The 15,126-nt window shown below is 38.8% G+C and overlaps 2 protein-coding genes and 1 pseudogene across 2 annotated transcripts; 1 reads left to right on the top strand and 2 right to left on the bottom strand.

Moving 5' to 3' along the window:
• Nucleotides 1-521: 521 nt before the first annotated feature.
• LOC113043316 (CCR4-NOT transcription complex subunit 4-like) lies at nt 522-11,285 on the top strand. Its single transcript, XM_026202594.1, has 13 exons — nt 522-783; nt 2,007-2,230; nt 4,125-4,322; nt 5,359-5,445; nt 5,585-5,686; nt 5,834-5,959; nt 6,081-6,202; nt 6,765-6,974; nt 7,519-7,576; nt 7,653-7,908; nt 8,000-8,428; nt 9,552-9,785; nt 9,873-11,285. Exons 2-13 carry the CDS (start codon nt 2,057-2,059, stop codon nt 10,190-10,192), a joined length of 2,316 nt encoding a protein of 771 aa, XP_026058379.1. The 5' UTR covers nt 522-783; nt 2,007-2,056; the 3' UTR covers nt 10,193-11,285.
• On the bottom strand, nt 3,824-4,002 carry LOC113043918 (uncharacterized; annotated as a pseudogene).
• On the bottom strand, nt 11,001-14,517 carry LOC113043317 (transmembrane protein 178B-like). The gene is made up of 4 exons (XM_026202595.1): nt 13,333-14,517; nt 12,557-12,673; nt 12,071-12,208; nt 11,001-11,979 (listed from the first exon to the last, which is right to left on the bottom strand). The coding sequence occupies exons 1-4, from the start codon at nt 13,712-13,714 to the stop codon at nt 11,723-11,725; spliced, it is 894 nt and encodes a 297-aa protein (XP_026058380.1). The 5' UTR covers nt 13,715-14,517; the 3' UTR covers nt 11,001-11,722.
• Nucleotides 14,518-15,126: the final 609 nt, after the last annotated feature.

The raw sequence follows: 15,126 nt of genomic DNA, 5'->3' as shown, positions 1-15,126 counted from the left end.
TCATATTAACCGGGAGTACATTAAATTGTACTTTTACTATTTGAGTAAATGTCTAAAAAGAAGTGGTGGTATAAAATCAAGTTAATGTTTAAACTGTAAAATACAAAATACACTTTTTTAAATTTCATTAAAATTATTATGCTTGCAGTTTTTTTGTATCATATTAACTTAGAGAATACGTTAAATTATACTATTTTAAAAAAAGTTACATTTAACATTACCATTTAGGTGAATTACAAATAAGTAAAATGTGAATCAAATCTAAAAGAAATTGTCTTGTTGTATAGTATTTAGTTAAATTTATCATTTAAATTTCTATAACAATTACAAAAGCAATTATGAACTTTAAAAAATTAAACACTTTTAACTTTTTTTTTTTTTTAAATGCACATAAATGTGACATGGTATCGATTTCTCTCGCCCCACGTGGTGACACTAGTACATTACTGATGTAAAAAAAAATTGATGACAAAATAACTACAACCCCCACAGTGCATTGCGCCTCGCAAGTTACGCAAACTCAGTGAGCGCTGACTGGTTACTGTATTCCCTCCTCATTTCAGTGTAAGATGGTGGTAAAAAAAATTCTGCTACCTAAATAAACAGTAAAACTGAGTAGGAAACCATCTAATCAATTCTGAGCATCTGAGCTGTGGAGTAGTGCTCATTCCAAACTATCAGATAGACACATCTGATCAGTTGAAAGGCAGAACCCCCGCCTAAACTAGAGTGAATATCCCTTGGAGTGGAATCCCTGCAATACAACAGGACCAGCTAGTAGAAGTGAGTACCCTACAAAACAACTGCTTTAATCACGATCAGTGCACCCGATTATAACTACTATATCGGTATTGGGTTTGTATATGTGTGTTGAAGCAGACTAACACAATAGAAAAAGAATAAAACCTTTGTTTTAAGTGAAGGATGAAGTCAAAGGCGTACAGGCGGTGATTCCTCTTCTAGTCGCCGGGCCGTTTAGTAGGAGAGTCGCAGGCTTTAGCTGTGTGTAGGCCGCAAAATAGAAACGTTCAGAAAACAGTCGTTGTCAAATAAATATATGTGGAGGGAAAGTCGTTGTATTAACTTACAGCCATTTAAAATATCCGTTCTTTTAAGTTTGTGTGTTATTTGTTGTTGGAGGGTAAATAAGTGTTGCGTTTTGCGCCGCACGTCAGTTGAAGTCTGTCCCAGCTGTAGAGACACCTGACCGGCTTTCAGCGCGACTGACGCACCGCTAGACATCTATGATGTGACATGTCAACAATTGCGATTCCAATAATAATTCATAGACTTCAAAATAGCATTAAATGTGTTGTTTATTTAATTAATGTCAATTTGAAGCCGAAACAGGCTGCACGGAGTTCTATGAATCTAAACTATTTCGATCAGCGATTGAAGTGTGAATGTTAAATACATGCTTTCGCTGATATAATTTAATATGTGCTTTTTAGAATGGGGATTTTTGTGAGGAAAATACAAGCTACATCTTTTAAGCATGCGTTTGTTGTGATACAAATTTCAGGGTTGGACAGAGAAATACTGAATCGTATGTCATTCGCAATTCATTTTAGATAGAAAGCGTTAGTATTTTGTGCTAAATACAACATTTAAGGCTGTAAAAATCGTTTATTTCTAAATATAAATATTGTAAATTAGGTATTCGTGTCTGTCTATAGACTTTCAGTCATCTCTAATGTGACCCAGTGGTCCTATTCTGCAATCCCAATACATCAGCATGTTTATAGACAACTGGGCCAACTGACTGTAATGAGAGAAACATGAAAAGGCTTAATGTGCTTTTTGTGGTAGCTTGATGTTTTGGACTGCTATGAGCCCATGACAGCTGACTGTATTAATTTGGCATGGCTATTCACTTTGTTTTGATCTAACTGAATGCCATTTTACAATATGAATAATTTAACGAGAGCATTTATGTACTAAAGTATTGTCATCATCCACAATGCCACATTTAAAAATCAAATCTACTCTCTTTGACTTTGCATCAGCCCCTTCGGCCGACTTGCCAGAGACTTTCCCAAACTTGCTGTGCGATAGGATGTCCCGCAGTCCAGAGCTGAAAGAAGACCCCATGGAGTGCCCACTGTGCATGGAACCGCTGGAGATCGACGACGTCAACTTCTTCCCCTGCACCTGCGGCTACCAAATCTGCCGCTTTTGCTGGCACCGCATCCGCACAGATGAGAACGGCCTCTGCCCTGCTTGCAGAAAGGTACGATTTACAACTGATGATTGTGATGGAATACTTATTCTAGGTCTGTTTGTCAAAACGTCAGCGTTGGTATTGAGACACTGTTACATTGTATATGAGAAGCTGCGATATCTAAAACAGTGGTTCTCCTCTGTTGTATCATGAACAGCAGGAGAAAATTATGTTAAAAGCAAATAATGAAACCCAACTAACATCTAATATAAAAGCCTGTTTAATCATGGATAAGTTGTATAGCAAAATAAAAAGGATTAAAAGAACAAAACAAAAAAAATATATATATATACATATTAGTGCTGCTTCTTTCACAAATGTTAAAGAAAATACGGCATGGTTTGTGCTATAATGTGTTTTGTTATGTGAATATTTGGCTTTCAAGAACAGAAATGCATACACTCAAACTATAAAGACAAGTTTATTACCGTAGTTGTTCTACTTATATTAATTAATCAGTACATATTAGATGTTAATACATATGAAAGTATTAAACAGTCAGTTGTTTATTACAATAGATCTCTTTATAAACTTTTTATAGCATCAAAAGGTTTAGTGGAATGGACTGTCAGTGTAGAAAGAGCCATCTCGCTGGTTTCATAAAGAATATCTTCATTTGTGATATAAAGATGAACAAAAGTCTCATCGGTTTGAAACAAGTGGGCAACTTATAACAGAATTTTCGTTTTTGGGTGAACTGTCCTGTTAAACAATTCTGCTACTGTGTTGGGTCGCCACTTAATGCCTAGTCTCTTCAGAATGAAGGTCTGGAATCAAAGGCAGGTTTCATTGAAGGCCCATGAGGCCATTTGACTGACATGTCAAACAACCAATCACAGTTCATTTCGTTCATCTTCACGTTTCGAGGTATGGAAATGTCGCCACAATAACAGACCGGTGTGTAAAACTCTCTGACATATTTCTGAGTTTCTATTTTAGTTTTAAAATATTTCACATACTTTTTCAAAATCCAGCGTTTAGTTGATCCTGATAAGCGCTCGTCATCAGTTGTAAACAGCAGCTTTCTTCTTTGGTGAGGGGTTTCGGTGCCACGGTATCTCTGTTTCCAGCCAGAACGTTAAAGAAGTCCTGTAGAACTCAACCAATCTGATGATGACTTCGACACTCCTGAAGTGTTCCCACTTTTGTGTCCCATATGTATCAGACGTTTAGCCAATGGTCCGTGGGCATGGCATCTAAGGCTGAGAATACTTAATGCCCATCACACTTTCTGGCTCCTGAGGCAAAATCTGTTCAAAATCAAAATCACCGATCAAGAAACCTGGATGGTCAATAGTATGAATGTGTTGTTAAATATAGAAGTATATATTGTTATGCACAAGCACAGTGGTCAAAAACCATCTGATTAACCAGCCTCAATGTTCTCAAGCCTGATTATGCAACTGTGGCTAAAGTGTGTTGCTCCACTTTCTTGGCAAAATGCACTTCCCGAGTGTAAACGCACTGTGGTTCAAGAAGGAAAGGAAAGGAGGTGACTTGTGGCCAAGTATGATGACCCATACTTGGAATTTACCCGGAGCAGTGGTTAGCTCGGGTAGCACTTGCTCAAGGATCTCACCTCAGTCGTGGTATTGAGGGTGGATCAGGCCACGACTGCTCACTAATCTTTCAACGCAGTCCCCCACTACCCTAAATTATGCAGTCGAGACTCCCACATTTGGGGAATTCGCAGGGGTCAAATCGGCCGAATTGCAATGGCCGAGCCTCGCTCTGGGTGAACCACCTTCTTGATCATGGTGTCTCCCCTACCAGATATGTATTATTTGACTCACTGTGATGGCTTCAGCCTGAAAACTCTTTTTCTATTTGAAGAGTTCTCTGAGAATTGGCACCCCTCAGATGCAGGCTCAAATGAGGTAACTGTGCTCGTTGTTTTCTGTAGCCTTATCCGGAGGATCCAGCAGTATACAAACCGCTCTCACAAGAGGAGATCCAGAGGATAAAGAATGAGAAGAAGCAGAAGCAGAACGAGAAGAAGCAGAAGGTCACAGAGAACCGCAAGCACCTGGCCAGTGTCCGTGTGGTGCAGCGGAACCTCGTGTTCGTCGTGGGACTTTCTCAAAGACTCGCAGATGCGGAGGTGAATGCTCACGTTAGATAATGCCATTATATATTTTTTTATAACTACTCTTTAGATTATTAAATTAAATTATGATTTTTTTCCTGCAATTATTTATATGTAATAATTTATTAATTAATTATAATTTACTGTATTCATATATTTATTGCATTTATTTTAATGCATTTTTATGAATTGCTAGATAATTAATAACTAGCTGCTCCCTGAAATAAATGTAAATATACACTACCATTCAAAAGTTCAGTGTAGGTTTTGTAGATTTGTAGAAGGCTGCATTTATTTGATCAAAATATAGTAAAAAAAATAAATAAATAGTAATATTATGAATTGTTACCTTTTAAATTTTTTAGGTTAAATTTTTAGGTTAATATATAAAATGCAAATGCAAAGCTGAATTTTCAATGTCACATCATTTTTCAGAAATCATTCTAATATGCTGATTTGGTGCTCAAGAAACTTTTCTAATTATTAATGTTGAAAAACAGTTCGATGCAGAAACTAATTTTCACTTATAATCCGAAAGCTCAAAAGATGAGCATTTATTTGAAATATAAATATTTTGTACTATTAATGCTATTTTAAATAGATTTAATGCATCCTTCCTGAATAAATGTATTAATTTCTTTACAAAAATCATACTGACTCCAGCCTTTTAAATGGCAGTGTACAACTGAATAAATAAAATGAATGAATTAAATCTGTAAAATTTGTACTGATTACAAAGTTTGAACGAGAATGTGTTTAATCTCAATGTGTGTGTATTTAAATCTCTGATCATGTAAAATCCACTGCACCTTTGGCCATATCATATCAGTGAGAAATGTCACTTCCTGTTGGAGGTAAATGAGAATAGCTCAAAAATAGTGTTGTCATCAGCGAGTCATTTACATTTTGCTCAACAAAAGGAAGTTTCATCCCTCAGTGTCATATCACAGTTTGATTGTATGATGAGTTGGCATAATTCAGTGCAGTGTCTGTTTTGTGGTTCATGCAATTATTCACTTGAAGAACCACTCTCACTTTGATTACTTCTCAGGTTCTAAAACGCCCAGAATATTTTGGAAAGTTCGGCAAAATCCATAAAGTGGTCATCAATAACAGCACATCATATGCAGGTTCACAGGTAAGAAAAGCCACATGTGACATGCTTCCTGTGCATTCAGCGCCCGTGAAAAAGTCTCTGGCTTAAAGCTACAGGAAAAGAGTAGAATAAAGAAAACACACTTATTACATTTACTGTATTTTGACCTTTCACTCCACAGGGTCCTAGTGCCAGTGCCTATGTAACTTACATTCGTTCAGATGATGCCCTTAGAGCAATACAGTGTGTGAACAATGTCATAGTGGACGGTAGAACACTCAAGGTAAGTGCTAAACCGTCACAATGTAAGCTATTTACAAAATTATCAAACATTAAGTATATTATGTCTGTGTTAAATGTTTATTGTGTATTCTGTCACTTTGAAGTTGTTTGTTTTTAAAATACTCGTCTGTCACTGTTTTGTCTCAAGGCCTCTTTAGGTACAACAAAGTACTGCAGTTATTTTCTCAAAAGCATGCAATGTCCTAAATCGGACTGCATGTATTTACACGAACTAGGGGATGAAGCGGCTAGTTTTACAAAAGAAGAAATGCAGGTGAGCACATTTGTTTACAGATCAATCAGTTCAGAAAAAAGCATTTAGAAAATGTTTTGCTGTCTGTTTTTTTTTTTTTTTAGTCTGGATATTGTTTGACTGTGTGTAAATTGTTTTTTAGGCTGGGAAACATCAAGAGTATGAACAAAAATTACTCCAAGACCTTTACAAAGCAAACCCCAACTTTTTACAAACCTCAACATGTGGGGAGAAGTCGAAGAGCAAACCCAACTCTACTCAGAGGTGTTGCTTTTCTCCTGAATTTCATTGCTGTACCTGCCCAATCATATTTACATATTCATATTTATAATTGACAATGAATGTGGCTTATGGTTGCATTATATTCTATAAGTAACTAAGTAGTAATGAATTTCCTAAATATATATATGTGTGTGTGTACACTACCATTCAAACGTTTGTTGACGGTAAGATTTTCCAGATGTTTTTGAAAAACGTGTTTTATGCTTATCAAAGCAGCATTTATTTGATCGAAAATGCTATAAAAAAACAATAATGTTGTGAAAATGTTTACTTTTTTTCTATTTTTTTTTCTAATGTATTCCTTGTATTTTAAAGAACAACATTCAAAAGAACAACATTCATTTAAAATAGTTTTTTTAAACATTATAAATTTCTTTAATGTTACTTTTGACTTTAATGCATCCTTGCTAAATAAAAGCATTTATTTAATAAAAACTTACAGACTCCAAACTTTTGAATAATTTACATATTTAATTATTATATAAGTTTTTCTTTTCTATGAGAAATGTGGTTTCCATGTTTAACTTTAACATTTTTCCCCCAGACCCAATAGTACCAATAAAGAAGGATGGCCATCATTACAGAACTATGGGAAAATGGTTAACGGTTTAACCACAGAGCATCGAAAGTCCCCTCCTCTTTTAGACTGCCTAACAGACCCAGACCACATGACTCCAGACGACCCAGACCCTGAACAGGGAACAGAACAGAACACAGGCCTTCCACCTTTCCCATCAGCCTTAGAGCCTACCAGGTACTGTACTGCAGAAGCCTAGCCAATATTTGCTATGAAACACAACAACATATATGACCCTGGACCCCAAAACCAGTCTTAAGTGTACATTTTTTGAAATTGAGATTTATACATAATCTGAAAAGAAGAATAAATAAACTTTACATTGATCTGTGGTTTTTTAGGATCGGACAATATTTGGCTGAGATACAACTATTTGAAAACTGTAATCTGAGGGTGCAAAAAAATCTAAATACTGAGAAAATCGCCTTTGACTTTGTCCAAATGAAGTTCTTAGCAATGCATATTACTAATCAAAAATATGTTTTGATATATTTACGGTAGGAAATTTACTAAATATCTTTATGGGACATGATCTTTACTTAATATCCTAATGATTTTTGGCATAAAAGAAAAAAATATAATTTTGACCCATAAAATGTTTTTTTGGCCAGCGACTTAAGACTGGTTTTGTGCTCCAGGGTCACAAATGTTTCATATAAAGTGATTTTTTTTTTCTTCCTGTGTTTGGGTGCATGCTCATCACACTGTGCTTTTGTTTCAGTCCAATTGGCAAACCTTCAGAACCCATAAGTATAGGAAACGGGGAAAATACATCACCGGTAAGGGCTAAAAACTCTTAAAAACTTTTATTTAATTACATATTTTTGATCCATCTTTCTGCATTTGGTTTTACAGACATCCAGTAGCGATTCCCCATCTCCTCCACCTGGCCTTACTAAACCCAGTCTCGTTGTGCCCATCAGCATGGCCGAACTCACAGCACGCTCACCCTTCGAGGGGGCGGCAGCAGAGTCTCAATCTCTTTTCTCAGACAACAGCAATTTCAGACATCCTAACCCTATCCCCAGTGGCCTGCCCCCTTTCTCCAGTTCACCACAGGGAGCCTCCGACTGGCCCATGACTCCAGAACCACAGAGCCTTTTCACCTCAGGTAGGCCTGTACAGTGAATTCAGTGTAATGGAGTAATAAGATTGCAGTATGTGCGGAGCTAAACCCACCAAACATTCTCTTCCTTTTGCAGACACTATCCCAGTGTCGTCCTCCACTGATTGGCAAGCGGCCTTTGGTTTTGGCTCTTCAGCCAAGCAGCAGCAGCAGGACGATGACCTCGGCTTCGACCCATTTGACATCACACGGAAGGCCCTGGCCGACCTCATAGAGAAAGAGTTGTCAGTCCAAGAGCATCCCCCCCTCTCTCCCAACCCCTCTTCCCACCAGACCAATCTCCCCAATGGTCAACAGCGCCTTCCTCACCTTCAGCACAGAGGCCTGTATAACTCGTTCAGCCTGCCTCAACACATGGCTGCACGCCACCCCTGGATGGGCCTTCCCACCCGCAATCACCTCACACACTTGAACCACACGGCCTCAGCTATGCACAGCCATTTCTTAGACCTGAGCATGCCGGCCCAGCACCACAGCACCGGCCTTGGGGGGATTCCTATATCAGGTTAGGGGATGCATCTGTCTTGTGCACTCCAGATTTATTTTTGTGAAACACCTGGGTGTGTTAAAACACCTGGCCTAAGCAGGGCTACAGTTGTAGCCCACTGAGCCAAATACAAACAAGTTGTTGAACTCATTCCCAGTATGTTTATTGTTGTTTTTTTGCACGGAGTTGCATTTTCATTGTAATTTAATTTTCCCTTAACGGCTAATTCTGCTTGTGCCCCTGTGTCCTTTTAATGAGAGCAAACTGTGGCCATCTTCAGTGTTGTTATTAACTGAAACTATTAAAAACTATTTTTCGGTAATTGAAATCAAGCTTGAATGAAATAAAATGTAACTGAAAAATGTAAAACAAACTTAATTAATATTGCTTCGGCAACTGAAAGAAGTAAAAGTTACTTCCAGACTGACTAAAACTGAAACCGAAATAAAGATAAATAGAAATATTTTTAAGAAGCAAGCAAAAATACTTAACTAAAATGAAAATGAATACTCAAAATATGTAAAAAAGCTATTAGTATAATTAATATAAATATCATTTAACAAATGTTTTAATTGTATAAGATAATATTTAGATAAAACTGGTCATCTTTAATCTCGCAACCGTGGATTTTTTCTTGAGTATCCCATTTCACGTAAAATTGAATGTAAAAAAGTTTCACATAGATCTTAAGGGATTGTTCACCTAAAGATGAAAATTCTGTCATTGATTATTCACCCTCATGTTAACAAACCTATAAGAACAAAGGGTTTATCTTCATAACACAAATTAAGATATTTTTGATTAAATCTGAGAGGTTTCTGACATGTTAAAGACCCAGAAAGGTAATGCAGACATGGTAAAAATGGTCCATGTGACATAAGTCGTTCAACCGTAATGTTAATAAGCTACGAAAATACTTTCTGTGCACAAAGAAAACAAAAATAACTATTCAACAATTTCTTCTCTTCCGTGTCAATCTTCGACGTATGTTTATGCATATGGTGCTGCTGACGCAGGAGCCAGCGTTCTTCTGCTTGTAAACCAATCGAATCTTGTTTTTTTGGGTGTACTATTCCTTTAAGGATGCCGCAAAGTTTCAATTCTCATGTGTTTTTTTTTCATTAAATTCTTTCTCTTTCAGAAAACAATGGTTCTGTGGAAAGCTTAAATGTGAAAGAGTGGCAGGACGGGCTGCGAGCGCTCCTACCAAATATCAACATCAACTTCGGAGGCCTCCCGAACTCTACCTCTTCCTCCTCCTCTTCCTCCACTTCCAGTGTGAACCACATTGGGGTGCCGTTAGGCTCGACTGGAGTCTCGCACAGCCTCAGCTGGGACAGTACCGCCAGTTTGATGGACCCCGCCATCATCACAGGTGTGATTTGTGTTTCGTAAACCCTCTGGTTACTGATAAAACTTCCATTGGTAATAGCACTCATTCATATCCCTTTATGAACTCCAGGTATCCCAGCATCCACAGGCAACAGTTTGGACTGTCTCCAAGATGACAATCCGCCACACTGGCTCAAGTCGCTTCAGGCGCTCACAGAGATGGACGGACCGCCCAACTCTAGTGCACTCCCACAGCCCCCGCAAACCGGCCTCCTGGATGCGGCCACCCAACTGTCCTTACACAGAGCCGCCTGGGCCCCTTACCTCCCTCCTTCCACACTCAACCCAAATCAGTTCCACTCCCCACCTCCAGGTTTTCAAACAGCCTTCAGACCCCCAGCACAGACGGCCACAGACATCCTACAGAGTGCCGGTATTGACCGTCACTAAAGACAGCCCTCTCTCAATTTAACTGCATCACAAATATGAAACCGCAAATATACCCCCTTCCATTAATAACATAACATAAGCTCTTGTCTTTCTACCCCTTTCCCTCTCCATCCCTCCCCCCATCAGGATTTGTTTGACTGTTGTCAGTTTTTTTTGAAGGCACACATATGATGAGCACCATCAGTGCAGGGTAATGATTGAGACAGACACTGAGGGTCCCAACGCATTCACACACACCTTCACATATGATAAGTGTCTGACAGTGAAATGTGCAGAGGAAACCATGAGCACTGATGTGTACATGTGACTAACAATGGCTAAACGGAATGTGCTTAAATGAATAACGTGTCTGATTGGCGTCACTCCTTCGTCCAAGGTACAGACTGTAATTTAATACTGTGAATCTTTACACTTCCCGTACATTAGGTCTCACCACCACTTGAAGGAAATGGATTATAATATGTTCTTGGCTTCTTACACGTTTAATGTTTACGAAGGTTTGAGTGCATTAGTAGAATCCAAACCCTGGTCCTCATTAGAAGGGGCTCCATTAATCACAGAGTAGTACCTTCTCTAATCTTAGGCTGGGATCCATTTTGGATTCAAGGGTGGTGTGAGACCTGACATGCCGCTACATGGAGTCTACAGTAAGTAGTTTCATTCCCATGAAGAGAAGTGAGAAAGACCACTGTGGAAGCGTTTATTGGCTTGCCTATAGAATAAGCCATTCATACAAGGTATGAATCAGGAATCAAGTCTGGAACCTTGGGAAGGATGGTAACAAAGGAGACGTGTCAAGGCATGATTGCAGATAATTTGAGTGTTGAAAGCGTGAAGATGGGCACACACTAAAATGCCACAGTTCCAAGGCCTTCAAATTATTTCTACTCATTCTTTCTCTTCTGTGTGGCCATACTAAACAGTATTTATCAAATGCGATCACTCATTCTTTCAGGAAAAAAAATCAATGTAGTCCAACATTTGGGTTCAACATGCTGCTGAGACTTAAAAAAAAGCGCTAAAAGAAAATTAATTGACCCATTTTCTGCTGGTCTGAAACAGAGAAATCTTAAATAAAATGGAGTATTCATTGCCTCTTGTTTAATTCTCTCTTTTTTTCTGATGATGTGTAGTTTGAGTAGTAGCAGTAGGGTTTTTTGACATGAGGCATTTTATTGTCCAATGAAGAAATTATTGACGTTGAAAACAACTACAGCACATAATGAAATTCATGGTACTTATACATCGGAAAGGTCTTTGAAACAGTTAATTCATCTTGAAAGTCAAACACGGTCTACTGAACACAAAGACAACCACCAAGGACATGCTGAACTCATGTTGGGATGAAAGCATTTGTACAACTGTACAAATGTGCTTTTATAAGATTCTTCTTTTTGCACATCAATTGAGAGCCATGGCTCGCAACCTTCCAGCACAAAATGTCTTTCAACAGCCTCTGTGTTTTTATTACCCACGACGAAGTCTATGAACAGATTTGTTTATGTCAATGTTCAAAGAGTCATTTAATCTTTAGCACACCGTTCCATTCTCCATGCGAGGCTTAGGACAGGAGGTACGGGATGGTGGGGGAGGCTGAATTGATGGTGCCAGGGTGCAGAAGAACCCAGCTATGAGGGTCAGTCCTAGTCCTCCCCAGGCAGTGAACATGGACCAGCCGTAACCATGGCTTATATCATCCGGAAGGCTGAAGAGATAACGTGGGTAGCGAGACAGTTCGAAGTTGATGCCGGCCACACAGGTGCAAAGAGAGATGATGCAGAAGGTAGCTGAGGTGGGACATGATACTAGATTAGAGAACAGGCACCAAGCTTTGACCAATGAATTTTTAAGAGAACAAACATGGAGGAATTCACATACCTCCCATAAGGAAGAGTAGACCGGCGACGTAATGCATGAGGCCTTGCTCCCAGCAACAGCCCAAAATGCCAATGGTCCAGCCAAACAGAATGATGGATAGAGCCATGCCCATGAAGCCAGCCGTCATCCGACGCAAATCTGGAGAAACAGACACAAACAAATTACCGGGGGTGTCCAATCTTGCTCCTAGAGGGCCACCTTCTTTCAGAGTTGAGCTCCAAACTGCTTCAGCGCACCTGCTTGCGTTCTGACTAAACTTTGCAGGAAGCTGGGAATTCTAGGAGATGGGTTTGATACCCTTGCTTTAAACTTGAGTACTATAGCAAATACATTTACTGAGTGGCCTTCATGTGCCCAAAACAGAATTTGTTAAGGGTTGGCAACTCTTATTGAGGTCTCAATAAGTACACTTCACCATAGTTGGGATATCCTTTTCTAAGAAAGCCCATGACATCACTGATGCAAACCGAAAAGAGTCCCACTTACGCAGGGCATGCCAATCATCTTGCTGGATAGTCTTGGTGATATTGTAGGAAAGATCCTTTCGCGTCACTGCAGGGGAGGAGTAATAGTACTTTATAAAGGAGCAACGCTCGATAGATCCTGGAATAAACAAGAAAAATCATAATTAGATCCAGACCAAGTATGATAATTAGAACTCGTACACATGCCCAGTTTTAGTAAGGTGGGCCTGGAAAATTGGGGTGGTGGTTGTCAAACTCATAATTAGGTGGACCAAGTTCCCTGTGAGGGGAGTCTTCTTGTGTATATGGACAAGTGTCACATTTAGATGAGTAAACTACCCAGATGGTCGAGTGATTATTGCTCAAATGGTCAAAAGTAGTGGTTCTCAATCCAAGTCCTGAAGTACCACCATGTTCAGATCTTGAAGCCTCTACTAACAAGCAGATGAAATATATCAAGCGGGTTAAGGTAGACATCCAGAATGCGCATTGCTCAGGTACTCCAAGATCAAGCTTGAAGACCACTAATCCAAACCAACTGAATTTTTAACCACCAAGATGCTCATGATCTCCAATACTGAGAAAGCATCCAGGAGTTTTTTTTTTAATTATTATTATTAAAATGAATTGCCACTTTACTCTGATGCATCGATGGACCATCTTATATACATTTAGCAGATATTTGAAGCTTCTTGCATCAAATTGAAGTTTCCATGCTCTCATCATGAGGACATCAACAAAACATTGCATCCATACAGAAAACACATAATCCTATAAGACTCAGGTGGATGTTTTTACCTTTTCGTATGAGCTCTTCGATGTCTGAGTCAAATCCCACCCTGTAGCATTTGCTCCACAGCCCCATGTTGGTTGAATTGTAGCGTCTGCTGCACTCATCCGCCGCGCTCATCGCGAACAGCTGACGCCGGTTTCTATGCTGCAGCAGTCGATCTTCCCATCGGTCCAGACTCGCTCGGCTGGCTCGCAGTGGAAGGCTGTGGTTGGGGATGTAAATGAAACCTGGATCGCTCCTGCGGTTCGAGAAAGTTCGGCAACGCTCCTTGTATCTTCTCGCGTCCGTTTCGTACCAATGATCCGATGAGATCGCGACTGTCAGGAAACACAAGGCGACGAGAGACAGACAGAGACCCGTGTACAGAAGCCACTTCCCCGTCGCCATCGTTCTGCCAGGCCGCCGATCAGCACCTCATGGTGGACAGCTCCTTCGACCGAGACAGCGGATCAGTCCAGCTTCAGCATCTTTTTTTCGTGTTAAAAATGCGAAATGTTGAGGTTGCTGTAAACATGCCCTTTAAATGAACGAGATTATTACAAAATCCTCTAGCCTACACGTAGGCTGAATTGGGGAGCGGGTTCCGCTCTTCCTCTCTGAACTGCTGCAGGCAGAGACACATGACAACCACACACACAGGAACTGAAAACCATTTAAAAATGGAGTGGGAAATTATAAGTTAAAAATAATAAAAATCGTAAATTTAAAAATTTAAGCCATTTTAAGTATATTACGTCGTTGGTTTAACCACAAATCATATGCTGCTTCAGACTCTCAAGAGACTTTTATGTTGTTGTTATCTGTTTTATACTATTATTTTGTATGGCCTGAGATTTATAATTTTTTTTTTTTTTAAGTGGCGTTTAACTTTCAGACAGTGTTGATGGTCAAAATGTTTCCTATAGGTAATTTATCTAAAACAGATTATGCCTGATAAAAAAAGATATAACATATTTAACCCTTTAACAACTCATTAGCACATTTGTTGTGCCTGTTAAAAACTTCTGTTATGCATAAAGTTAAACACTGCATACACTGTTAAACATTCCAGCCAAAACAAGCCCCAAGACAGTCTGAAAGTCTTAATGACAAGTTGTCGGTTTTACAGGTTTTATAAAGTTAAGAGCAATAAATTGAATGGAACACAATGACAATATGGAGTCAACATGTATATGCCTTGTATTAGCAACACTTCCAATTTTATGCAACTTCCAATAGATTTTGTATGCAACAACAAGTCCTAAGACAAGAACGAGTATAGTCTGGGTTTTAGGACAACTTTGAGAAATGTTTTTGATCCACTTCAAATGTTAACTATATATATATATATATATATATATATATATATATAGAATAGCACTGCTACTAACTATTACTGGAATATGGAACGGCTGTTCTACTGAAAATGTTTAAGAGATTTAAATCAAATTAGGGAACTTGAGCAGTAAGTGACACTAAAAGCAGTGTTTATGAAGACATTTTCATAAACCAAAAACAAATAACTGCCAATGGCCTCAGAAACATCAACTTAGTTCAAAGGAAAAAAGAAGTGTTCACACCCCATTTACTGATGTTTAAGGACAAGCTCATTTCATATCCTAAATTAGAATTTCAACTGAAAGAAGCTTGATGTGGATGTTTACATATTTATGTTGAAAAGCAAACTTACTTTTTTCAGTGCATGCACTACTTAAATTTGTCGAAATGTTTGCCCTTAGTTTGTGACAAGGCACAGTAAGACCAACAGAAACCCTGCAAGAAGTGTTGCATCCAAAATAAATGTTCGATTTGTACAACAT

Source organism: Carassius auratus, chromosome 25, assembly GCF_003368295.1.
Source record: "Carassius auratus strain Wakin chromosome 25, ASM336829v1, whole genome shotgun sequence".
NCBI classification, from domain to species: Eukaryota; Metazoa; Chordata; class Actinopteri; order Cypriniformes; family Cyprinidae; genus Carassius; species Carassius auratus.
This window is presented reverse-complemented; position numbering and strand designations above follow the sequence as displayed.

Excerpts from the sequence above, each read along its gene's own strand:
- LOC113043316 (XM_026202594.1), top strand. The coding sequence starts at position 2,057 with ATGTCCCGCAGTCCAGAGCTGAAAGAAGACCCCATGGAGTGCCCACTG. Across the intron at positions 2,231-4,124 it reads TCTGCCCTGCTTGCAGAAAG|CCTTATCCGGAGGATCCAGC; the intron begins GTACGATTTACA and ends TGTTTTCTGTAG. Across the intron at positions 4,323-5,358 it reads AAAGACTCGCAGATGCGGAG|GTTCTAAAACGCCCAGAATA; the intron begins GTGAATGCTCAC and ends ATTACTTCTCAG.
- LOC113043317 (XM_026202595.1), bottom strand. The coding sequence starts at position 13,714 with ATGGCGACGGGGAAGTGGCTTCTGTACACGGGTCTCTGTCTGTCTCTC. Across the intron at positions 12,674-13,332 it reads CGAAGAGCTCATACGAAAAG|GATCTATCGAGCGTTGCTCC; the intron begins GTAAAAACATCC and ends TGTTTATTCCAG. Across the intron at positions 12,209-12,556 it reads AGATGATTGGCATGCCCTGC|ATTTGCGTCGGATGACGGCT; the intron begins GTAAGTGGGACT and ends CTGTTTCTCCAG.